Source organism: Equus asinus, chromosome 15 (genome assembly GCF_041296235.1).
Source record: "Equus asinus isolate D_3611 breed Donkey chromosome 15, EquAss-T2T_v2, whole genome shotgun sequence".
Taxonomy (NCBI): Eukaryota; Metazoa; Chordata; class Mammalia; order Perissodactyla; family Equidae; genus Equus; species Equus asinus.
This window is the reverse complement of record NC_091804.1, coordinates 19,278,289-19,306,043: the sequence shown is the minus strand read 5'-3', so window position 1 is coordinate 19,306,043 and position 27,755 is coordinate 19,278,289. Positions and strand designations below refer to the sequence as shown.

At 36.3% G+C, this 27,755-nt stretch overlaps 1 protein-coding gene across 5 annotated transcripts in view; it reads right to left on the bottom strand.

The window, feature by feature from the left end:
* The window catches only part of RNF24 (ring finger protein 24), a 72,008-nt gene that overhangs the window by 14,818 nt on the left and 29,435 nt on the right, over nt 1-27,755 (bottom strand). For all 5 annotated transcript variants that reach the window (XM_044747817.2, XM_070485624.1, XM_070485625.1 and 2 more), the window contains 3 exons: nt 17,196-17,345; nt 3,308-3,350; nt 1,434-1,475 (listed from right to left, as the gene is read on the bottom strand). In XM_044747817.2, coding sequence (XP_044603752.1) covers nt 1,434-1,475; nt 3,308-3,350; nt 17,196-17,338 — 228 coding nt within the window. In that variant the 5' untranslated portion in view covers nt 17,339-17,345. The remainder of the gene's footprint in view (nt 1-1,433; nt 1,476-3,307; nt 3,351-17,195; nt 17,346-27,755) is intronic.

The window sequence follows — 27,755 nt, the reverse complement described above, 5'->3', positions numbered from 1 at the left end:
ATTCTTTAAAATATACTTGATAGTTAAAAGTAAAAAATATAACATCGTCTGATGGGATTTTCCATGTATACAGGTGTAATATGACAGCTATTGCATAAAAGGGGAAAAGGTATAGGGATCTACATGGCAGTAGGGTTTCTACATTCCAACTGAAGTGCTAAAAAATTCATTCTGAGTATTTATTTTGTAATCCTTAAGGAACCACTAAAAAATTCTACAAAAGATAAAGTCAAAATCACAACAGATAAAATGGAGTAAGAAAAATGTTCAAATAACCCAAAAGAAGGCAGGAAAAGGGAACTAGAAGAAAGAAAAAGAGAGGGAAAAGCAGAAGACAACAAAATGGTAGACCTAATTCCAAACATATCAATAATTGCATTGAATGTAAATGGTCTAAACACATCAGTTAAAAGACAGATTGGCAGAGTAGATTTAAAAAAATGACTCAGCTATGTACTGTCTATAAGAATACTCATTTCAAATATAATTATATAGATAGACTGAAAATAAAAATATGGAAAAGACATACCATGCAAACATTAATCAAAAGAAAGCTAGAGTGGCTATATTAATATCAAAGATTTCAAAGCAAAGAAAATTACCAGGGAAGAGGAGGGATATTACATCTTGATAAAAGGATCAAGAAGACTGGCAATGTAGCTTCACCACAGTTAGACTATATAAAACACAGATATTACAATGTGCAATTTCCAGCTTTTCCTGGCTTTAAACACCAATTCAGAAACTCAGACAGGGAAGACGAGAAAGGGCCCTAAAGTTAAAAATAAAAATTCTGAATATTTGTAGTCAGAGGCAACACAAGGAATAAAATGAAAAAAATTCTTACAGACTTAAGGTGTCTGAAGGTGCCCAGCAAGATATACACACTTTTGTATTTAAGTTACAAAGCATAATAGCATAGTGAACACTTGTGCCACTTGTGAACCAATCATGCAAACTCGTCACTAGACAATCCTGAGGATTCGTCTCTCTCCTTCTATGTTCTTCCCTATTCCATTCCTTTGCCTCGCCTCCCCAAACTCCCACCCTCATGAAGTAATCACTGTCTTTTTTGTGCAGGTGGTAAGAAGGGGCTGCTGGGAACATTTTCAAGAGTGAAATTAATGCAAATTCATCTTGAGTAGAAAAACTGTATCTATCTCCTATACATATAGCATGGACAGCAAGCAGCATCTCTGCTATGAAATCTTACATTGGTGCCATCTCTTAAAAATATGACTTACGTTACTCTCTTAAAGTCTTCATACAACTGATTTTTATGTGACCTCACTCTCAAATATTCTATTATGCTGATCGAAATGAGCCTAATTTCTTTCGCCTTCTGAAAATAAAGATGTTTAAGCATACCACAGCATACTACTTCTATTAGAAAATAGCTCAAGAAAATATTAAAATATTTATAGGCTACTTACCTCATGTAAATTCAGTTCTTTTACTTTCTCTTTTAATATAACCTGTAAGACAAAAAAGTATGTTCTTATACCCATTTAAATCTGTAGTTTAAAATATTTCTCACTATACTCACAAATATTTTTCTTTTGTATATATAGCTCATTTCCCCCATATGCAATATTGGAGAGAACCTCTTTCACAGTTTGAGACAGAACCTTTTAGCAACATTCCTTTAACTTGAGCAATGATACAATACTCTCCTGGAAAGCAATTTTAAAATCTGTTTGAGAACAGATTAACTTTTGGGAAAAGACATTAACACATGCCCATCTGGACTAAGGGCTAATATGGGGGAAAATAAATGAGGCCGATTGTCTCATGATTCAGTAAAACACAGCACTGGCTGATGGGACTGACTTATTACTAATTCATAAAAGATTAAAAAGTAAGATCAATCTTAATTCTGGAAGTTTTGCCTATTATTATAAATCACTATCCTCAGAAACTTTAGCTCTACCCAGAATTATGTGAATGGGCTTAAAATTCATCCAGGTGCTATCCCTAATTTGACTTTGTGGTGACTGAATATCAGTTAAAAGGAATGCCAAGTGATAAAAGGGCAGATTACTATTTAAAAAGAAAATTTCTGAGAGTAAAGTTAATTTATTAGAATTATATTTCATCTTAAAGTGAAAACACAGGCAAGTGAAATTTGGGGAAAATCTCTCAATTTTGAGTATCTTACATTTCTGAACCAAACATGGTTTTGAGGGCAAATCTCATTTTCAGAAATCACAACCAGAAGCAACCATCCACCTAGGCAGGGATATACTAAATTTCCAATTCAGTATACTTTAAAGACCATTTTTACTGTCCTGTGGCTTTATCAGTTCTATCAGTCAATTTCAACTTTTAAATGACCACCAAGGCCAATTTTACTTCCTAGTTAGCTTACATACAAATATCTTGTAGGTAGTTAAGATTATGATAGAATTGAGACAAACTAAAACATTCAAGTTGTGTGTGAATCCCACGTGAGACCTCTGGGGAAGAGCGTGGGGTTACCTAGGGACATCAGTGTGGACATCTAAGAAACTCACCAATGAGTTCAGATTTCAAAGAGACATGGACAAAAAGATATGGAATCCTAAAATGGTGACATGATTCTGTAACATCAGGTCAGTAAGGTTAAAGACCCAAATAAGCTGAAGTTAGCCCCCAAAAAACCTAACGACAACAAAAATAATTTTATGCTTAGGGCCAAAAAGAAAATTAAGGAACACCTAGGCCCATTGTTTGGTGTCAGTGGTAAAATGTTAATGGATGGCACATGGAAGAACAAAATAAATTTTACTTGATCTTCAAGAAAAGCTAAGTTTATTATCTTAAAGAACAAATCAGTAAAGGGATAGGACAAAGGGTTAGGGGTTAATAGCGATGATCCAAGTATCTGGACTTCTAGTGATGTGACATGAACTAACATTTAAAGTACAATGGGGAAGAAATGAGGTCACTCTAACATAGCTGGTCATCTCTGACGTGTCTTCTAATGCAGAAGGAGGAAAAAAATTCATTTAATGGAATTTCTGAACTCTAATTAGGATAACAGTAAATTTAAGGATTATAAGCTATACGATTTTCTTTTGCAAAATGTTGGCTAAAGTTCTGTTAAATTATATTATTATATTATCTGAACTTTCTATAATTTCAAAAATACTTAGGAAAGAAAAGGAGAATATTTGAAGTTGATCTATTTTGTACTGTAAACTGGCAAGTAAAATGCTAAAATGAACACAAGTAAATCCAGTCCCAGTTTAAAATGTAAGTGGAAATCTGAGTTCTCATTTTTTCGTTAAAAAACACAATCAAAGCCAATCTTAGGGAAATTTCTCACCTGTTTGTAGGCATAAAATTCTTTGTGTGCTTGATGTCTTAGCCTAAAAGACAGAAATGAGCATTGAGATACCAATATAACAATTTGAAAAAAATTTAAAAACTAATTTTTCGTATTAATTTATATAATTTATGGTTTAAAATCAATCTCTATCCTGGAATAACCCAAATGATATATCTGTTATGTTATGAGAAAGTGACTAGTGAACCATAAAATGTCAGCCAAATTAAGTTCAAGCGAAATCTCATTAAAACAAAATCTCAATACAACAAATATTTCAATGAAGGCTCAATTCTCTTTATAGTGATAGTCCATTTATTTCAATATTTAATACATCACATTTTTTATTAAAAAATTTAAGTAACATAGATCTAATGTTAAGACTACAGCTAAATATTAAACATATATATACACACACACCCCTCAGTGTAACTATCACCCAGATCATGATGTAGAATGCCTCCAGCACCTCTGAAATGACTCCTCCTAATCAATATCTACCCCTAGAGGTACCCAATTATCCTGATTTCTATCATTGCAGATTAACTATTCCTTGTATTGCTTGAACGTCACATAAATGGATCATTTGGTATATACTCTTTTGTGTTGGCTTCTTCCAGTCAGCAATGACTTGTGAAACTCATTCATGTTGTTGCAATATTTCTGTCTTTTTTGACTGACAGAGTGTTCCACTGTATGAATATTAAACAATTTACCCATCTCCTGTTGATGAATATTTAGATTACGTCCAGTTTTTGGGCTATTATGAATAAAGCTGCTATACAAATTCTTCTACATATCTTTTAGTGGACATATAGACTCATTTCTGTTGAGTATACACCTAGGAGTAGAATTGTTGGTCCAAAGTCCTTGTACCAATTTCTACTCCTATAGGTAATGCATGAGAGTTCTAGTTGTTACACATCTTTGCCACTGCTTGGTAGGGTCAGCGTAAAAAATTTTAGTCAATCTGGTAGGTGTTCAGTGTTTTCTCATTTCAGTTTTAATTTCATTTCCCAAATGGCGCTTAAGAACCCTTTCTTATGCTTATTGCCCATTTCAATATCTTCTTTTATGAAATGCCTGTTCAAGACTTTTCCCATTTAAAAAAAATGAGTTGTCTACCTTTTTCTTATTGATGCGTAGGAATTCTTCATGTATTTTAGATGCAAGTCAGCTGTTAGGTCTATGTACTGCAATTATCTTTTCCTACTCTATGGCCTGCCTTTTCATTTGCTTAATGGTATCTTTTGATGAACAGAAGCTTTTAATTTAAGTCCAATTTATCAACTCTTTCCAATAAGGGTAGTTCCTTTTGTGTCTAGTTAAACAAATCTTTGCCTACCCCTAGATCATGAAGATATTCTCTTCTGTGTATTGTGAAAACTATTTGTTATTTTACCTATCACATTTGGGTCTATGATCCATCTGAAATTAGTCTTTATGTATGATGTCAGGTAGGGGTCAAGATTCTTTCTATCCACATGCAGATTTTCATTTGACTCATTTATGAAAAGACCCTCATTTTCCACACCTTGCAGTGGCACATCTGTCTTAAGTCAGACCTAATATGTGGGTCTGTTTCTAGAGTTCCTATTCTGTTCCACTGGTCTATCTGCCTATTCTTGTGTACTGAGTTGAATGGTATCCCCTCAAAATTTCATGTCCAACTGGAACCTCAGAATGTAACCTTATTTGGAAATAGAATCTTTGCAGATTATTAATTAGTTAGAATGAGGTCATATTGGGATTAGAGTAGATCCTAAATCCAATATGACTGGTGTCCTTAGAAGAGAGGACACACAGAGACACAGGGAAGAAGGCCAGGTGAAGACAGAGACAGAGACAGAAACTGAAGCGATGCAGCTACAAGCCAAAGAATATCAAGGATTGCTGGTAACCACCAGCAACTAGAAGAGGCAAGGAAGGATCTTTCCCTAGAGCCTTCAGAGGAGCACAGCCCTGCCGACACCTTGATTTTTGGACTTCTGGCCTCCAGAACTGTGAGATTAACTTTCTGTTGTTTTAAGTCACCCACTTTGTGTTTCTTTGTTATAGCAGCCCTGGGAAACTAACGTACAGTGTCAATATCATGCTAGTTTTTTAAAGAAAACCTTTATTTTGTAATTTCAGACTTACAGAAGAGGTGCAAAAAATAGCAGAGGTCACATATACCTTTCTCCCAGGTTTTCCATTGTTCACATCTTACACAGCCATAGTACAATAATCAAAACCAGGAAAATAACACTGATATGATATTGATATTAATATTGATATATAATAACTAAACAGACTTTATTTGAATTTAACCAGTTTTTTCACTAATAACCTTTTCTCGTTCTACGGTACAATCCAAAATCCCACCTTGCATCTCATAAGGTCTCCTTAGCTGTCTCCAATATGTGACAGTTCCTTTTTTTTCCCCTTGTCTTTCAAGATTTTGACACATTAACCATGATACTTGGTTATGGCAGTGTCTACTGGGTCTCTCCACTGTAAAGTTACAATTTTCCGCTTTGTAACTGATCAATATCTTGGGGGAGATATGCTGAAATTACGCAAATATTCTATTTTTCCTCAAGCTTTTGCCCACTGATTTTAGCACCCATTTTGCTTGCAACAATTATGTTAGTGTTTGCCTGGTGGTGGTTCTGTAGTCTCCTAATCCCTTGTCCATTTATTAATTGGAATTCTTCCGTAAGGAAGAGATGTCCCTTCTCCCTCATTTATTTATATCAGTATGGACTCATGGATATTTGCTTTAGTCTATGGGTTACAACATGACCATTATGTATTTTCTTGCTCAAATTGATTTAGGCTTGACCTTTAGGAGTTCTACCAGGTTGACTCCTGTGTCCTTTCAACCTGCCCTCATCCTTTTCCATGCATTTCCTTGCTTACTGGGACCAAAAGATGTTCCAGGCTCATCTTGCATTTTCATGCCCTAGCTGTACAATTAACCACTTCTTCCAAAGAATCTTAGTCCCCTTTATTGGAGAACAGTATTTAAGAAACCAAGATCTGGCTGCTAGGTGAATAGCACTCTGTTTTAAGTACTGGAGCTTTGTAAAAGTCTTGGGGTCTGGTAATGTAAGTCCTCAAGCTTTCTTCTTCTTTTTTTTTGGGGGGGGGGGAAGATTAGCCCTTAGTTAACATCTCCTGCCAACCCTCCTCTTTTTGCTGAGGAAGACTGGCCCTGCAGTAACATCAGTGCCCATCTTCCTCTACTTTATATGTGGGACGCCTGCCACAGCATGGCTTGCCAAGCAGTGCCATGTCTGCACATGGGATCCAAACCGGCGAACCCCAGGCAGCCAAAGTGGAACGTGCAAGCTTAACCGCTATGCCACCAGGCTGACCCCTCAAGCTTTATTCTTTACTACTGTCTTGGCTATTCTTGGTCCTCTGCATTTCCATATAAATTTCATAAGCTTGTCAATTTTGACAAATAAATCTGTTGGGATTTTGACTGAGAGTGTATGGAATTTTAGGTCAACTGGGAAAGAATTGACATCTTTGCAAGATTGAGTTTCCAACCTATGAACATAATATATTCCTCTATTTATTAGATCTTCCTTAATTTCTCTCTACACATTTGTAGGTAGGACACTTATAAATCTTTGATTAGATTTATTCCTAGGTATTTGGTAATTTTTGATATACTATAAATGGTATTTACATTTTTTTCTTCTTCTAATCCTTTGTTGCTACTACATAGGAAAAAAAGAATTTTTATATACTGATCCTGTATCTAGTGACTTGCTAAGTTCACTTATTAACTCTGTATAGTTTATCTGTAGAACCTTTTGGGTTTTTTAATATACACAATCATTCTGTCAGCAAATAATGACAGTTTAAACTCTGCCTTTATAATCTTTACATATTTTCTTTATTCTTTATATCACCTCTTTTCTTTCATTCCTTTTTTTTCCCTGCACTTGCTAGGACCTCTGGTACAATGTTAAATAAAAGTGGTGACAGTGAATGTCCCTACCTATATATCACTATTAAGTATGATGTTTTCTCTTTTTTTTTGGGGGGGGGGGTGAGGAAGATTGTCCCTGAGCTAACATCTGTGCCAATCTTCCTCTATATTCTATGTGGGATGCGGCTTGATGAGCAGTGTGTAGGTCTGCACCTGGGATCTGAACTGGCAAATCTCAGGCCACAGAAGTGCAGCGTGCAAACTTAACCACTACGCCACCAGGCAAGGCCCTCTCTAGATTTTTTGTAGATACTCTTGATTCAAATAAACAAAGTTCCCTTGTATTCTAGGTTTTTGATTTTTAAAAAATCATGAATAGATATTTTTATCAAACAATTGTTCCCGTCAGGTTTTTTTCCTTTTTATTGTTATAATGTCGTATGGATTGATTTTCAAATGTTAAAACAACCTTCATTCCTGGAATAAACCCCACTTGGTTGTTATTTACTACCCTTTTTGCACATTCCTGAATTTGTTTTATTAATACTTTGTTCATATGAGAGATTAGTTTATAATTTCCCTTCTTGTAATGTCCCTGTCAGGCTTTGGAATCAAAATTATGCTGGCCTCATTATATGAATTGAAAAGTATTTCTTCTACTTCTACTCTCTGGAAGAGTCATATAAGAGTGGTATTTTTTCCTTAAATGCTTGGAGGAATTCCCTGGTGAAGTTACCAGGTTTGCAATTTCTTTGTAGGAATGCTTTAATAACACATTCAATTTCCTATTAGATATATAATTATTATTTTCTATTTCTTCTCGGGTCAGTTTTTAATGAAATTTTTATTATTCCTTTATTTGTATTCACATAACATCCAATTAACCATCTTAAAGTGTATAACAGTGATATTTAGTTGTGCAATGTTATGCAACCACCAATTCTCTCTAGTTTCAAAATTTTTTCATCACCCTCCAAAAAACATCTGGTAATCATTAAGTAGTCACTCTCCATTCACCTCCCTTCCCCCATCCCCTGGTAACCTCTAATCTGCTGTCTCTATGGATTTTCCTCTTATGGATATATTATATAAAAGAAATCATACAACATGTGACCTTTTCTGTCTGGCTTTTCATTTAGTCTAATATATTTTCGAGGCTCGTCCTAATTGTAGCATGTGTCAGTACTTCACACTCCCTTTTATGGCTGAATAATATTACATTGTATGTATATGCCACAATTTGTTCATCCATTCATCTGTTGATGGACATTTGGGTTGTTTACACCTTTGGCTATTATGAATTAGGCTGCTATAAAACATTCCTGTACAAATTTCAATGTGGATATATCTCTTCGTTTTGGGTATATACCCAGTAGTGCAATTTTTGGGTCATATGGTAATTCTATCTTTAACTTTTTAAGGAGCCACTGAACTCTTTTCCATGGCAGCTGCACCATTTTACATTCCCACCAGCAATGTGGGTTCTTATTTCTCTACATCCTTGGCAAGACTTGAAAATTTTCACATCTTTGATTACAGCATCCTAGTAGGTATGAAGTATATCTCGTGATTTTAATTTGCATTTCCTTAATAACCAATGATGCTGAACATCTTTTCATGTGCTTGTTGGCCATTTGTATATCTTCTTTGGAGAAATGGCTATTAAGTCCTTTGCCTATTTTTACATTCAGCTTTTTTTTTTTTTTTTTGAGGAAGATTAGCCCTGAGCTAACTACTGCCAATCCTCCTCTTTATGTTGAGGAAGACTGGCCCTGAGCTAACATTCATGCCCATCTTCCTCTACTTTATACATGGGATGCCTATCACAGCATGGCTTTGGCCAAATGGTGCCATGTCTGCACCCAGGATCCAAACTGGCGAACCCCAGGCTGCCAAGAAGCAGAACGTGCAAACTTAACTGCTGTGCCACCGGGCTGGCCCCTTAGAAGTCTTTTTATTGTTGAGTTGTAAGAGTTTTTAAAAATATTATTCTGGATATTAAATGCTTATCGGATATACGATTTGCAAATATTTCTCATTCTGAAGGTTGGCTTTTCACTTTCTTGATAATGTTCTTTGATGTATAAATGTTTTTAATTTTTATAAGTCCAATTTTCTTTTTCTGTTGCTTGTGCTTTTGGCATCAAATCTAAGAACCCATGCCAACTTGAAGTCATGAAGATTTATTCCTGTTTTCTTCCAAGAGTTTTATGATTTTAGCTCTTATGTTTAGGCCATTGATCTTTTTTTCTTGTTCTTGTTGTTTTTGATGAGGAAGATTGGCCCTGAGCTAACATCTGTGCCAATCTTCCTCTATTTTTTCTATGTGGGATGCTGCCACAGCATGGCTTGATGAGCAGTGCATAGGTCTGTGCCCAGGATCTGAACCTCTGAACCCTGGGCTGCTGAGGTAGAGTACGTGAACTTAACAGCTTTACCATCAGGCTGGCCTGTCATTGATCTATTTTTGAGTTAATTTTTATAAAGGATGTGAGGTAGGGGTTCAACTTCATTCTTTTGCATCTGTTATTCAGTTGTCTCACCATCTGTTACAGAGACATCCTTTCCCCATTGAATGGTCTTGGCACTCTTGTTGAAAATCAATTAGCCATAGATGTTTGGGTTCACTTCTGGACTCTCAATTCTATTTCCTTGGTTTATATTCTATTCTTATGTCATTATCACAATGTTTTGATTACCGTAGCTTTGTAGGAAGTTTTGAAATTGGGAAGTGTTGTGTCTTCCTGTTTTTTCTTTTTCAATATTATTTTGGCTATTCAGGACCCCTTGTAGTTCCAAATGAATTGAAGACTAGTTTTTCCATTTCTGCATAAAAGGCTACTGGAATTTTGATAGGGATTACATTGAATCTGCAGATTGCTTTGAGGAGTACTGCCATCTTAATAATATTAAGTCTTCCATCCATGAACATAGGATGCCTTTCCATTTAATTTCTTTCAGCAAAAATTTGTAGTTTTTGGTATATAAGCCTTTCACCTTCTTGGTTAAATTTATTCCTAAGAATTTTATTCTTTTGGATGCTATTGAAAATGGAATTGTTTCTCTTATTTCCTTTTCAGATTGTTGCTTGCTGGAGTATAGAATTACAACTAATTTTTGTGGGTTGATTTTTCACCCTGAAAGTTTGCTCAATTTGTTTATTAGTTCTAGGAGATTTTTTTTGTGGATTCTATGGGATTGTCTATTCAGTCATGTGTCACTTAACAATGGAGACACATTCTAAGAAATGCACTGTTAGGCCATTTCGTCATTATGTGAACATCACAGAGTGTACATACACAAACCTAGACAGTACAGCCTACTACAAACCGAGGTTATATGCTACTAATTTTATGGGACCACTGTTGTATATGTGGTCTGTCATTGACTGAAATGTCATTATGCATTACATGACTGTATATAGAATCATGTCATCTTCAAAAAGGAGACAGTTTTACTTGTCTTTCCAGTTGGATTCTTTCTATTTCCTTTTCTTGCCTAATTGCTCTGGCTAGAACTTCTAGTACAATGTTAAATAGCAGTGATGAAAACAGGCATCTTTGTCCATTGTTCCTGATCTTAGGGGGAAAGCTTTCAGTCTTTTACTGTTGAGTATGTTAATTGTGGTTTTTCATAAATGCCATTTCATATATCAATTTTGATGCACTATGCTTCTTCTAGGAAAATGTATAATTCAAGTAAAATTTCAAATGTATTGGCATAAAGTTGCTCATAACATCCTTTGTGATCTTTTAATGTTTGTAGGATTTGTAGTCATGTCCCCTTTTTCATTTTGATATTAGTAGTTTATGTCTTCTCTCCTCTTTTTCTTGATCAGCCTTTCTAGAGATTCATCAATTTTGTTAATCTTTCCAAAGAATCAGCTTCTGGTTTCAATGATTTTATCATACACTTGTTTTGTATTTCATTGATTGCTGTGCTTAGCTTTTTGGTTTTCTTCTTTCTACTCTTTTGGGTTTAATTGGTTTGTGTTTTTTTGAGCTCCATGAAAAGAAAACTTCTATCATTGGTTTTCAAGTCTTTCTTGTCTAATACATGATTTTAAAACTATAAGTTTTTCCTAATTAGGTCAAATTTATTAATCATGTAGTTCAAATCATCTATATCCTGGTTTTTTTTCTTGTTTGCTTGTTGTACCAAGAGAAGTGTACAGTTGTGCAAAGGAATAAAATGAACTCCACTAGAGTTCATTAAAATGAGGCTTGATTTGTAAATTTGTCTATTTGACTCTTTCAATTGGATCTGCATATTTTCCCAGAGCGTCGTTACTTCCAGCCACAGCATGGGTCAAGTTGTGCTCACTTTTTTCTTCAATCTGTGGGTCAAATATTCACCCCTTCTAGGAAGTCCTAGTTTAATTAACTTCACTTTACTTCTTATTCCTTTACTCTAAGTCTCACTAATTACCTAATATTTTAGATTGCACTATTTTATTTTGCATTTGCTATGCATTTAACACAAATATCTTTTTGTTATTCCTTCCAAGAAACATACTAGTAATACAGATTGTGACTTACTTGGTGAAAGAAGCTAAGAATGGGGAATAATATTTTTTATTTCCTTTTTCTTAAGTAGCTTGTTATCCAATATTTAAAAGAAAAGTAAAGTAGGCAGTATCTTCATTAAAAAAATCTCAGCTTCAAAATAAAAAAAAAATTTTAGATAGCCTCAATATACAAATCTGCCTTTTGAGAGTGATTACGAAATTCTTAAATGATTATTTTGGAATGAAGCCTGATAAATGCAATTTATTATTATTTTTCAAGTGGTTAAGAGCACATGCTCTGGGGCCAGACACAACTGGGTTGAGTCCCAGCTCTAACCAACTTTTACCGTGTGCTTGTAGGAAAATTATTTAACATCTGTAAAATAAAGACAATAAAACTACCTAGTTTAACTGCAATGCACAGCACAGGATCTGACACAGTAAAAGCCTAATAAATATTTATTCCTAAAAAAGTATCTAAGAGGACACAATTAACAATGCTGAACACTGCTGGAGAAAATGATAAAACCATCCAGCTTATGGCCACTACAAATAAGTAGTCTCCATTCTCAGCTAGACTCTCCACGTTGCTCTCTAATTCTATCTATTCATACTCAGTATCCTAAGCTTCCATGTAGTACTCACTTCAAACCCTGCCACTCTCTTAAAGCTTTCTCCTACCACTTCCTTCCCTAACATTTTCACCTACTTTATGGAGAAAGAAAGGTTGTCAGGTATGCAGCTCTCTTGCTCCTAGCCACATATACCTACATGTGTATTGTTCTCTACAGTTACTGTCACCTCTGTCTTAAGAAGATATTCTCGGGGCTGGCCCTGTGGCTGAGTGGTTAAGTTTGCACACTCTGCTTCGGCGGCCCAGGGTTTCACCAGTTTGAATCCCGGGTGCGGACATGGCACTGCTCATCAGGCCATGCTGAGGTGGCGTCCCACATGTCACAACTGGAAGAACCCACAACTAAAAATATACAACTATGTACTGGGGGCTTTGGGGAGAAAAAGGAAAAAGAAAAAAATCTAAAAAAAAAAGAAGGTATTCTCCTGCTTAGGATTAATACTGCTCTAACTTTTAGAGGTGTCTCTTCTTACCACCATGACTCATTCTTTCTCATAAATCCATTAGTTCATTCTCCTTAATGTTATATTTATAAATATGCCTAAATCTCTATCTTGAAAAAAAACCAAACACCAAAATACTTCCTTGATTCCACAACAACTGCCCACCCATCCCAATCTTTTCTCAGCCACGATTCTTCAAAGAGGAGGTTATATTCCTTGTTTTCGTTTCACCTACTGGTTAGGCTTTGCCCCCTTATAGCCTGCCTTTCATCACCCCTGCACCCACACTACTGAAACTTTTCTAAGATTGTAGATGCAAACCTAACTGTCAAACATAACAGGAACTTTTCAACTCTTCTCTTTCTGGACCTCCCTGGAAGCAGCTGACAAAACTGACTCAATCCATTGAAACCCTACTTGTGGGGCACCTCTCTCATGATTTACCTCCTATCTCCTGCTATCCCTTCCTAGTCTTTTTTTGGGGGGGAAGACTGGCCCTGAGCTAACATCTGTTGCCAATCTTCCTCTTTTTGCTTGAGGAAAATTGTCCCTGAGCCAACATCTGTAACAATCCACCTCTATTTTTTGTATGTGGGATGCTGCCACAGCATGGCTTGATGAGCGGTGTGTAGGTCCCTGTCTGGGATCCGAACACATGAACCCTGGGCTGCTGAAGTGGAGTGTACAAACTTAACCACTATGCCACCAGGCCAGCACCTCCTTCCTGGTCTTTTTTATGGGTTCCTCTTAAATATCAATGTTTCCCTAGGAATCTTCTGGGACCTATTTTATTTCATGATACATATTCTATCTAGGGGTGCTAGTGTTCTCTCTAGGGGACACTCCTGGCTTCATCCTCCACCTATTATTACATGATCTCCTATTTCCAGATCAGACTTCTCATAAGCTTTAGACCTGTATATCCAACTGTGTACTAAACATCTTGACTGTTACTCAAAGAACTCCATCCTCCCATATCTGAAACAGAATTTATCATCCTTCCACCCCAAACACACCCATCCATTTTCTATTTCTGTGAAGGGACTGCTATCCACCCAAGGTGCCTGAACCAGAAGTCCAGGAAAGACTCTAAGCTAATCCTTTTCTTTTCCTTAATGTCCAGTCACCAAATTCTGTTCATTTTCACCTCCCAAATATTTATCACAACTATACCTATCACCCTCTCTAGCTCTATTGTTATTATCTTGGTTCTAAACTTCATTTACAAATTTTCCTTTTTAGTTTTTAATTTTATCAAAATTATATATGCACTATATTTAAAAGTCATACATAGTTCTACAGGGTTAGTAACAAGAAAAATCAGCAGTCCTCTGCCCTCTTCTCCACAGATAACCATTTTTTCCCCTTTAGCTCACTATTTTGATATTTACTTCCATGTCTCTATCTTTGCTGTGTTGCTACTTCTTGATTTTTCAGCTTTATGCGCATCTAGTGACTTCCTACTAGGGACATCATTCTTTCATTTACCCAAGACACATTTACTGAGTGCCAATATTGTGCCAGGCGCTGTTCTGGGTATTTGAGATACAACAAACAGAATAAACAAATATCTATCTGGAGAGAGAGATGAATAACAAACACAAATTAGAATAGTATACGATTCGTTATGAAATAGGATCACTCCTCTCAAGGTAAGATGTCCTTCTTTTGTTCTCCAGTAGTGATCTATTCATAGCTCTATCACAGGCAATAGATTCTATACTACAATGTTGTGTAAGAATGTGGTTGGTGGTGGGTGTTTTGTTTAGACCTAAGTTATGTCCCTCCCATGTTTCTGATGAGTCTGGCTGTGACTGGAAGGAACTCTGCCTGAGAACAGAGGAGCTCCCAAGGAAAGTGCTGAAGAGCTTAAGTTATGTTCAAAAATGGGCTTGGGCAACTTTAGAGGAGCTGGATCCATGAATCTCCAGATTAACTATAAATGACCTATTAAATCCAAACTTAACATGTGAAAGGTTAAAAGTAACAAACTAGGATCATCAGAAAGGGAGAACTAACTCCTTCAGTCGTGATTAAATTTTCAAAATGGTACCAATGACTTGTAAATGAAGTTGAGAAATGTTTGAACATGACTGACTTCTCTGATTAAACAAGATAATTTCATTTTAGTGTAGCAGATCCCCACTTACTTGTTCTGTTAGCTTAATAATAAAAAAGGATCCCGAAAGGATAAAATGAAATACAAGGATAATGCATGAAAACAACTGCTATCATTTTTTTCTTTATGTCTTTACTTATTTCTTATTAAAAGGAATACAATGAGGTAAATGGTGTTTCACAACTTATTCCTCAAAAAATTTACCCAGAATCACAACTGGTATATTAGTGTTTTTCTGAAAACAAAAAAGTTAAAGGCTTAATTAATTCTTTGACACAGTAATAAAAACTGTACTATGAGTTATACATTTCAGAATATTTTATATATGGTAACTCTTCCTTAATGAACCTTTCCTTTTTTTTTCTCTAAGATTGGCACCTGAGCTAACAACTGCTGCCAATCTTTTTTTTTTCTGCTTTTTCTCCCCAGATCCCTGGTACATAGTTGTGTATCTTAGTTGTGGGTTCTTCTAGGTGTGGCATGTGGGATGCCACCTCAACATGGCCTAACGAGCGGTGCCATGTCTGCACCCAGGATCCGAACCAGCAAAACCCCGGGCCACTGAAGCAGAGCACAGGAACTTAACCACTAGGCCACGGGGCTGGTCCCAAACTTTTCTTTTTTTTATATTTTGTTACTGTTAGTATTATTTTTGTCTTTTAAAAAATAATTTGCTTTCAAATATTAAATTCACAAATTTCTGAATTAAGTCATTATTTGTAGAGGAATTACTAAAAAATTTAGTAGGTCTGAAAAAAAGAATATATTTTAATGCTATGAGGTCTTGTCTGTGCCATGGCTAATTCCTAATTTAAAAAAAATGATAAATGTTATGTAAGTATTAAGCAAACTAATATTACAGAAATTTTAAATTAAAAAAAAGGAAATTTCTGGAAAGGGATTTTAAAAAAAAATTTCCTAAATGCTATAATTATATTAGCTAAGTACTTAATTTATTTCTCTGAGCAAAACCTATAAATCATATATCTATAAGATATAAGAAGTGATTACATTTTGTGAGAACTTCAGAAAAGACTCACTTTCTATGAAGAATGAAATTCACTTTTCAGAAAATCAGTAACTACATACTAAATTCATTAGAATTTGACCATCAGTAAGCAAATGCCCCAAAACACTGGTGGCAACAATGAGTTTTTGTTGAAAGATATCTGATGATGGCATTTATCTTAACCATAATCATATATTGTGCAAACACTAAAAACTGTTAGACATACAGCTAAGAAAATTCAATTTTCTCTTCTTTTACTTGATAAAACTCTTTGAACAACACAGTACAAAAATTTTTAGTGTCTCAGTTTTGGCTTTGAAAATTAGGCCCTATTTAAAAACTTAGAGAAAAATGCTTTCTTAAACAATTATGAGTCAGTCAACTGTAAATCTTTACTAGCCAAATCCATTACTCCTTCAAGTGAGGTGTTATCCTTCCTCACTTGTCTGTACATGTGCTATAGAGCTTATGGAATATTTAATGTTTTATGCAGATAATCAATCACTTGAATACCTGACCAGTTTGACAACAAATGGGAGTTTAAAATCTTTGTGAAAAACCACAAGAACCTGTTTAAAGGCTTGGATCTTGTCTTGGAAGCTGTTTTCTGGTCCCTAATGACTTTAGCTAACAATGATGCAACACTCTTCTGAAAAGAAATCTTGAAATCTCTTTGAAAGCAGATTAGATCTTGGGGACAGCCAATGACATAGTGTACCTGGACTAGGTACTAATATGTTGGAAAAATAAATGAACACAGGGGCCGGCTCCATGGCCAAGTGGTTAAGTTCGCGTGCTCCACTTTGGCAGCCCAGGGTTTTGCTGGTTTGGATTCTGGGCGCAGACATGGCACCGTTCATCAAGCCACACTGAGGTGGCATCCTACATAGTGCAGCTAGAAGGACCTACAACTATGTACTGGAGGACTAGGGGAAAGGAAGAAGAGAAAAAAAAAAAAAAGATTGGCAATGGATGTTAGCTCAGCTGTCAATCTTTAAAAGAAAATGCTTTAAAAAATATAAAAATAAATGAAGACAATTTTTTCCTATTGAGTAAAATACCTCATCAGCAGAAAGGATTGAAGACTGTATAAAGGTTACTGATAACTCACAGAGGGTTAAAATGTTTAGCCACCTTAATTTCGGAAAATTTGCTAATTATCATACTTGTAAATTTTTTAACTTAAGGACAGAAAGTTGGTTTATTATTGATTAACATATTCTGAAATAACACAGAATGAAAATTGATTACCTAATCAAGTAGCAACAGAAGAGTAAACTAAGGATGAAGACAAATATAGCAGTGCCAAAAACCACAATATATATGTTGAGAGGAAGATTCTGGAATCCAATATTAGGCATCCTGAAGTTGTAATGTGGGAAATCCGAGCTCATGGATGAACTATGGGGGAAGAAAAGAATGAAAAAAAAAATTAGGTTTTAAAGACTAAGAATCAAGATAACATTATCTTTGTACATGTACAAAGGCAAAAATTTTCTTAAGGTTTGACCACATTTGAAACAAATATGATAGATAAAGAGTTAGTATTCACACCATTTATTCATTTATCATGCCACAAATATTTATTCTGGCACTATTCCAAAAGCTTGAGATCCTACTACCTAAATAGCTTTACAAGGGCATTCATTCACAAAAAGGTATTTCGCCAGATGCTAGCCCAGCCCTGGGGCAGGCTACCCACGCCACTGCCTCCACCACCCTGACCCAGGCAGAGCAGGAGGAGTGACGTCAGAATCATGACAGAGTGAGCTCTTCCCTTAGACTCTCTCCCCTAAGATACAACAAAAAGGACACTTGTAAACCAAAAGAAGACATTCACATAACATGACAGATGTCTGAGCAAGCCACACAGCCATATGTCTGATGGTGGAGGTGCTGGAAACCATGAGGAGGCAGTGGAAGGAGGTAATGGGATCTCCTCACCCTCCCCAAATGGCAGCAATCTAGGGTGTGAGACTGCACATGGTGGCTGGCACTTGGCTCTGAGAGGAGGTGGGGAAAGGGCAGCCCTCCATGCGAATGCCTTCCTTCTTGTAGTTGCCTCCCAGCCCAAGGTATGTTCCACACTGAGGCAGCTAAGCAATCACAGGGGCATCTTCACCAACACGAGCAGCCCTGGAAGGCAGACAGTGAGCACAGAGCAAGAGCACCCTAGGGATCATGTATGTGAAAGAAAGCACATCTCCCCCTTCCTGGTGCACCAGCTCAGCCGGTTGGCCAGAGCAAGGGACCACCTATAGAGTACCTGTGCACCTACATGTGTAAAGAAGCAGGAGCAAGTGGGCAAACATAGATGGGCCCTATCAGCACAACTTCTAAAGGACAGGCACAGCTGTCAGGGATTGTGGTGGCTCAGAATAGACAGCTCCTGCCCCACCCCCAGTGGCAGTAGGTGGAATCTGCAACCAGATACTACCACTATGCAACCCTACAAATCCATAACATTAAATATTATGAAGAGGTATGTTAACACTCTAGACCAGAAGGAAAATGACAAATACCCAGAAATCAATCCTGAAGTCACAGAAATTTACAATCTAAATGGCAGTGAATTCAAAATAGCTATCATAAAAAAACTCAATGAGTTACAAGAAAACTCAGAAAGACAGTTCAATGAAATCAGGAATAAAATTAATGAACAGAGGGAATTCTTCATAAAAGAGATTGAAACTATAAAGAAAAAGAACAACCCAGAAATGCTGGAGATGAAAAACTATGAAAGAGATGAAAAATCTGGAGTCCTTAAATAATAGAGCTGATATTATGGGGGAGAGAATTATGAATTTAGAGGACAGAAATACAGAAAAGCTTCGGATGGAGGAGGAGAGAGATCTAAGACTAAAAAGAAATGAAGAAATTCTCTAAGAAGTATCTGACTCAATTAGGAAATGCAACATAAGGACTGTAGGTATTCCAGAGGGAGAGAAGAGGGAGAAAGTAGCAAAGAGTTTGTTTAAAGAAATAATAGCTGAGAACTTCCCAAACCTGGAGATGGAGTGGAATTATAAGTAAATGAAGCTAACAGAACTCCTAATTACATCAATGTAAAAAGACCTTCTCCGTGGCATATATTAGTAAAACTGGCAAAAAGTCAATGACAAAGAAAAAATATTAAGGGCAGCAAGAGAGAAGAAAATAACCTACTAAGGAACCCCTGTCAGGCTTTTAGCAGATTTCTCAGCAGAAACCTTACTGGCTAGGAGAGGGAGGAATGATATATTCAAAATTCTGAAAGACAAAAACTTTCAGCCAAGAATACTCTATCCAGCAAGACTATCCTTCAGAGATGATGATGAAATAAAAACTTTCCCAGATTAAACAAAAGCTGAGGGAGTTCATTGCTACAAGACCCTCCCAACAAGAAATGATCAAGAAGCTTCTCATACCTGAAAAGAGAAAGCATTTACAAAGCCTTAAGCAAGGAGATAAACAGGCAGACAAAATCAGAAAATTGCAGCTCTCTATCAGAACAGGTTAGCAAACACTTAATTATAACATTAAAGATAAAGGGAAGGAGAATACCAAAAATAACTGTAATCACTTCATTTTAACCACAACTCACAACACAAAGTGGAGTAAGTTATGACAACAATGACTTAGACAGGGAAGAGGAAAGAGATGGAACCTACTTAGACTAAGTAAATAAGAGTCTATCGGGAAATGGACTATTTCATCTGCGAGGTCTCTTATACAAACCTCACTGTAACCCCTAAAAAAAAGATCAGAACAGAGACACAAACAATAAATAAAGAGAAAACTGAGAAAACTATCATAGTGAACCACCAAAGTGAATTGGCAGTCAGAAATACACAGGACAAGAAACAAGGGAAATACAGAACAACTGGAAAACAAGTGATAAAATGGTAGCATTAAGCTCTCATATATCAATAACTCTAAATGTAAATGGATTGAATTCTCCAATCAAAAGACACAGGGTGGTGAGATGGGGGAAAAAACAAGACCCAACAATATGCTGCTACCAGGAAACACATCTTAGCTCCCAAGACAAACACAGGCTCAGAGTAAAGAGATGAAAGATGATACTCCAAGCAAATGGCAAACAAAAGAAAGCAGGTGTTGCTATACCTATATCAGACAAAGTAGACTCCAAGATAAAAAAAGCAATAAGAGACAAAGAGGGGAACTATATAATGATAAAAGGGACACTCTACTGAGAGGACATATTTATGAATATATGTGCACCTAACACAGGAGCACCAAAGTGCATAAAGCAACTATTAACAGACCTAAAAGAAGAAATTAAAAGCAACACAATAATAGTAGGGGACCTTAACACTCCACTTACATCAATAGATAGATCATCCAGACAGAAAGTCAACAAGGAAACAGTAGAATCAAATGAAAAACTTGACCAGATGGACTTAATAGATATATGTAGAACACTCCATCCCAAAACAGCAGATTGTACATTCTTCTCAAGTGCACATGGAACATTCTCAAAGATAGACCATATGGTGGGACACAAGGCAAGACTGAATAAATTTAAGAAGACTGAAATCATATTAAGCATCTTTTCCAACCATAATGCTAAGAAACTAGAATTCAACTACAAGAAGAAAGCTGGGAAAGTCACGAATATGTGGAGACTAAACAACATGCTACTGAACAACCAATGGATCACTGAAGAAATTAAAGAAGTCAAAAAATACCTGGAGACAAATGAAAATGAAAATATACCATACCAACTCATATGGGATGCAGCAAAAGCAGTCCTAAGAGGGGAAATTCCCAGCAATACAGGCCCACCTTAACAAACAAGAAAAATCCCAAATAAGCAATCTTAAGCTATACCTAACAGAACTAGAAAAAGAAGAACAAACACAGTCCAAACTCAGCAGAAGGAGGGAAATGATAAATATTAACCAGAAATAAATGAAATTGAAACCAATAAAACAGTAGAAAGGATCAATGAAACTAAGAGCTGGTTCTTTGAGAAGAGAAACAAAATTGACAAACCCTTAGCCAGACTGAGAAAAAAAAGAGAGAAGGCTCAAATAAAATTGGAAATGAAAGAGGAGAAATTACAATGGATACCACAGAAATACAAAGGATTATAAGAGAATACTATGAAAAACTATATGCCAATGAAGTGGACAACGTAGAAGAAATGGATAAATTCTTAGACTCATATAACTTCCCAAAACTGAATCAAGAAGAAATAGAGAATCTGAATTGGCCAAGTACAAGCGAAGAGATTGAAACATTAATCAAAAACCTCCCCCAAAATAAAAAGTCCAGGACCAGATGGCTTCTCTTGAGAGTTCTACCAAACATTCAAAGAAGACAATACCTCTCCCTCTCAAACTATTCCAAAAATTGAAGATGGAACACTTTCTAACACATTCTTCAAGGCCAACATCACCCTGATCCCAAAGCCAGACAAGGAGAACATATTGGCAAACTGAATGCAGCAATACATTAAAAGGATCATACACCATGATCAAGTGGGATTTATACCAGTGATGCAGGGATGGCTTGACATCTGCAAATCAATTGTGATACACAAAATTAACATTAACATATGATCATTTTAATAGATGCAGAGAAAGCATTTGATAAGATCCAACATCCATTTATGATAAAAACTCTCAATAAAATGAGTATGGAAGGAAAATATGCCAATGTAATAAAGGCCATATATGACAAACCCACAGCCAACATCACACTCAACAGGGAGAAGCTGAAAGCCATCTCTCTGAGAACAGGAACAGACAATGGTGCCACTCTTGCCACTCTTATTCAACACAGTATTGGAGGTTTGGCCAGAGCAATTAGGCAAGAAAAAGAAATAAAAGGAATCCAAACTGGAAAGGAAGAAGTCAAGCTCCCACTGTTTGCAGATGACATGATTTTACATATAGAAAACCCTAAAGAATCCATTGGAAAACTATTACAATAATCAACAACTACAGCAAAGTTGCAGGGTACAAAATCAGCTTTAAAAAATCAGTTGCATTTCTATACTCTAATAATGAACTACCAGAAAGAGAACTCAAGAATACAATCTCATGTACAATCGCAACAAAAAGAATAAAATATCTAGGAATAAATTTAACCAAGGAGGTGAAAGACCTATACAATGAAAACTATAAGACATTATTGAAAGAAATCAATGATGACATAAGGAAATGGAAAGATATTCTATGCACACTGAATTGGAAGAATAAACACAGTAAAAATGTCTATACTACCTAAAGCAATCTACAGATTCAATGCAACCCCAATCAGAATCCAAATGACATTCTTCATGGAAATGGAACAAAGAATCCTAAAATTTATGTGGGGTAACAAAAGACCCTGAGAAAAAAGAACAAAGCCCGAGGCATCACAATCCTTGACTTCAAAATATACTAGAAAGCTACAGTAATCAAAACAGCATGGTACTGTGTACAAATACAGACACACAGATCAATGGAACAGAACTGAAAGCCCAGAAATAAAACCACACATCTATGGATGGCTAATCTTTGACAAAGGAGCTAAGAACATACAAAGGAAAGGAGAAAGGAAAGTCTCTTCAATAAATGGTGTTGGGAAAACTGGACAGCCACATGCAAAAGAATGAAAGCAGACCATCATCTTTCTCTATACACAAAAATTAACTAAAAATGGATTAAAGACTTGAAGGTAAGATGTGAAACCATAAAACTCCTAGAAGAAAATATAGGTAGTACACTCTTTGACATCAGTCTTAAAAGGATCTTTTTGAATACCATGTCTAGGCAAGTGAAACAAAAGAAAAAATAAACAAATAGGACTTCATCAGACTAAAGAGCTTCTGCAAGGCAAAAGAAACCATGAACAAATGAAAAGACAACCCACTAACTGGGAGAAAATATTTGCAAATCATATATCTGACAAGGGGTTAATCTCCAAAATCCATAAAGAACTCATACAACTCAACAACAACAACAACAAAACAACCCAATCAAAAAATGGGCAAAGGATATGAACAGCCATTTTTCCAAAGATATAGAGATGGTCAACAGGCATGTGAAAATATATTCAACATCACTAATCATTAGGGAAATGCAAATCAAAACTACAATGAGGGGTCAGCCCTGTGGCTGAGGGATTAAGTTTGCGTGCTCTGCTTTGGCAGCCCAGGGTTTCGCCAGTTTGGATCCTGGGCCCAGACATGGCACTGCTCTTCAGGCCATGCTGAGGCGGCATCCCACATGCCACAACTAGAAGGACCCACAATGAAGAATATACAACTATGTACCGGGGGGCTTTGGGGAGAAAAAAGAAAAAAAATAAAATCTTAAAAAAAAAAAAAAATACCATATGACCCAGCTATCCCACTACTGGGTATTTTTCCAAAGAACTTGAAATCAACAATTCAGAGAGACTGATGCACCCCTATGTTCATTGCAGCATTATTCACAATAGCCAAGATGTGGAAGCAACCCAAGTGCCCATCAACTGATGAATGGATAAGGAAGATGTGATATATATATATATATATATATATATATATATATATATAAAAGATGGAATACTACTCAGCCTTAAAAAAAAGACAAAATTGTCCCAATCGCAACAACATGGATGGACCTTGAGGGTATTATGTTAAGCGAAATAAGCCAGACAGAGAAAGACAATTGTAAGATTTCACTCATAATTGGAAGATAAACAAACATATGGACAAAGAGAATAGATTAGTAGTTACCAGAGGGGAAGGGGGCTGAAAAGTGGGCATAAGGGATAAAGGGGCACATATATATGGTGACTGACAAATAATAATGCACAAATGAAATTTTACAATGTTATAAACTATTATGACCTCAATTTTAAGTAAAGGTATTTCACTAAAATAATGCCAGCAATCAATAAACATATGAGAAAGTTCAACCTCAAAGAAGTGCAAAAAACGGGGACAAGTCTTGAGATTTTAAAAACTCTAACCATTAAAGTTACAATATGTATAATAGTAAAACATTGGAAATAACTTAGATATCTCACAACAAGATAATGATTAAATAATTATGTAGAGTCATGAAAATCTGTTTTCAATAAATTCTAATGTCAAGGGAAATATAAAGACGTGGGAAAAACTAAGGACATAAATTTTAAAATATGATCCCGATTTTGTAAGAGATTGAAAAAAGTGGGCATACATGTATCTATGTTTGTGTACATATAGGTTCTGAGCACTTGTGCATGTGGCAGAAAAAAGCCTGAAAGCCAACATATCAAAATGTTAACAGTGGCTTGTGGCTTACTAGTCATTTTGATTTTCTTTTTTTTAACCCCCTTTATTAAGTCAAGCCTTATTCTAAGCATTTTATTGGCTTTATTTCATTTAATCCTCACATAAAAGTTCTATAAGTAGGCACCATTATATCTCCCCATTTTATAGTTAAGGAAACCAAAGCTTAGAGTTTTGGTCATAGAGCCACGACTGACCAAGTATGTACAGGAGCCGAGGCCTCTCTACCTCTAAAGCGAGTGCCCTCAGCCTATATGCTCTACAGTCTTTCCCACGCGTTGCTTTTATAATCAGAAAACAAACATTGTTTAAACATTCAAAAAGGGACTATTTCTGTAGATTCGTTTGGTAATACTTCTTCATTACTACACAGTTAAAACTGCATGAGTGAAGGCTGCCCCCTCCTTTAGGTGATGAGCTATAGTGATAAAGTGGCTCATCACACCTTCTGGCCGGAACTTTCCTTGTCATTTTGATTCATTACAAAATAAAGAGCAACTGCCAGGCCTGATTATCAAGACCACATAATGATAACTGAATACTAACGATGACTACTGCCAAAATCAAAACTAAACAAAAACCTACCAAACAAAAGACTTATTTTATTTATACAAGTAAATTTAAACTGCATTTATAGATCTTTACTGTTCTTGTTTGTTCCCAGAAGAGTATACAGTCATGCATTGCTCAACAAGGGGGAAACGTTCTAAGAAATGCATCGTTAGGCAGTTTCATTGGTCTGCGAACATCACAGAGTTCGCTTACACAAACCTAGATGATCTACCACATAACCTATGTGGTAGGTTCTATGGTATACCTATTGGTCCTAGGCTACAAACCCGTACAGCATGTTACTATACTGAATACTGTAGGCAACTGTAACACAATGGTAATTATTTGTGTATCTAAACATAGAAAAGGTACAGTAAAAATATGGCATAAAAGGTAAAAAATGGTACACCTGGGGGTCGGCTCTGTTGCTGAGTGGTTAAGTTCATGCACATTGCTTTGCTGGCCTGGGGTTTTGCCAGTTCAGATCCTGGCATGGACCTAGCACTGCTCATCAAGCTATGCTGAGGCGGCATCCCGCATAGCACAACTAGAAGGACTCACAACTAGAATATACAACTACGTACTAGGGTGCTTTGGGGAGAAGAATAAGAAAAGAAAAAGGTACACCTGTATAGGGCACTTATCATGAATGGAGCCTGCAGGACGGAAGTTGCTCTGGGTGAGTCAGTGAGTGAGTGGCAAGTGAATGCGAAAGCCTAGGACATTACTATACACTACTGTAGACTTTATAGACACTGTACACTTAGGCCATACTAAATTTATAAAAAAATAATTTTCTTTCTTCAATAATAAATTAACCTTACTGTAACTATAAACTTTTTAACTTTTTGATTCTTTTGTAACAGACTTAGCTTGTAAAAACACACATTGTACAGTTGTACAAAAACATTTTCTTTCTTAAATATCGTTATTCTATAAGCTTTTTTTCTGTTTTGAAAATTTATTTTTATTTTTTTACTTTTCAAACTTTTTCGTTAAAACTAAAACATACACACATTAGCCTAGGCCTACACAGGGTCAGGATCATCAATATCACTGTCTTCTACCTCCACATCTTGATCCACTGGAAGGTGTTCAGGGGCTATAACACACATGGAGCTCTTATCTCCTATGATAACAGTCCCTTCCTCCGGCATACCTTCTGAAGGAGCTCCCTGTGGCTCTCCTTGAAGAAGTGCACTCTCTTCAGAAATATGTCCATGGTGGTTATTTTTTTCATCACAAATTTGCTTGTAAGCAGATAATGCACCATGAACATTCTTCTCTATTAATGAAAACCTTTTCAGTGTTAGGGTCCATGTTTTCAAAGGTTTTAAGGAGCTTGTTGAGGTCTGCAAAAGCTGCTTTTAAACCTTTCACTGTGAATTTTCTTGGAGTTGCTTCTTTTGTAGTTTCCTTTTCTCTTGCCTCTTCTTCAGCTATGTGTTCCTGTTCCAGTTCCAACAACTCCTCATTAGTTAATTCTTCAGGAACCACCTCTAGGAGCTCCTCAATGTCATCCTCTCAACACCCTGGTTAAAAACGTTTGCCATCTCAACCACAGCCTTGTTGATTTTTGCAACCTCCTCATCCTTGGTAAGTTCTTTGAAGTCATGGACGAACCTCTTGAGTGTCTTCTTCCAGATGCCATTCATATACTCCTTAGTGACATCATCCCAAGCCTAAGCAGGTTCTTGATGCAGTCATAGATGTTGTAATCCTTCCAGAATTGCATCAATGTCTTCCTCAGTTGCAGCAATAGCCTGGGGAAAGATCCTCCACAGGCAGTGGGCCTTAAAAGCTGCTATAAGTCCTTGATCCATTGGTTGGATCCAAGAGGTGGTGTTTGGAGGGAGAAACACCACTTCAATATCGGGATGAAGCAGTAGGTTTGATTACACCAGCACTACCATAAACATGTGAATAATGTGTTGCACTATGATGTCATGACAGCTACAACATCACTTGGAGATAGGAATTTTTCAGCTCCCTTATAATCTTATGGGACCATTGTCATATATGTGTTGTTGACAGAAATGTTGTCATGTGGGGTGTGACTGTATTTATATTTTAGACACCAGCGAGATGCTGACTGGCTGTATCTGAAACCTAAGTCTTATTACTTTAATTTCTAGCTTCTAATAACTTATACCAGGAAGTCAACAGCTACAAAGAACAACTTCATCTCACAGAAACTGCTCTCTCAGAACTTCCAAACATAAATAATGGGTAATATTTAGTTTTGAACTTTCAGCCATTTTCTTGCAAGTACTTTTACTCAAATATATAATTACCTTTTTTCTACACTCAGATCTTCTGGGAAGGGAAGGAAGGAGTTAAGGAATACTTTACTAAATATGTCCACCACCTACATTGTAGAGCTATAAGAATATTACTGCACAAAACTTAACCCAACTTCCACATTGCTGACAGGGTCTCACTTGATGACCCTTGCTACAGTCAAGATGTAGATGACTGTTCTTCAATCCCTTGGAGATATCCCTCACCAACAAATTTGGCTTGGTAAAATAACTTTCACTTTAGGAAACAAGGGATTAAATATTTATGCTGGGAGGGCTAATAGAGAAGAAATAGCCAGCCAGACAGAAAGTGATGTGGTGGCAAAAGGGACAGGTTTGCAGTCAGCAACTCTGAGTGTTGTTCCCAGGATATTACTGCCTAGATGTCAGTACTTGGCTCATCTATACCTCAATATTCTTTTTTTGGGGTTAACTTTCTTCACTTAGCATAATTCTCTGGAGATTCTTCCAGGTTGTTGCATGTGTCAATAGTTTCTTCATTTAATTGTTGAGTAGTATTCCATGGTTATGTATGCACCGCAGTTCGTTTAACGATTCATCTGCTTAAGGATATCTAGGTTGTTTCCAGTTTTGGGATATTACAAAAAAAGTTGCTATGAATATTCTCATACAGGTTTTTGTGTGAACCTAAGTTTTCATTCCTCTGGGATGAATGCCCAGGAGAGTTTTGTTGATTTTTAAACA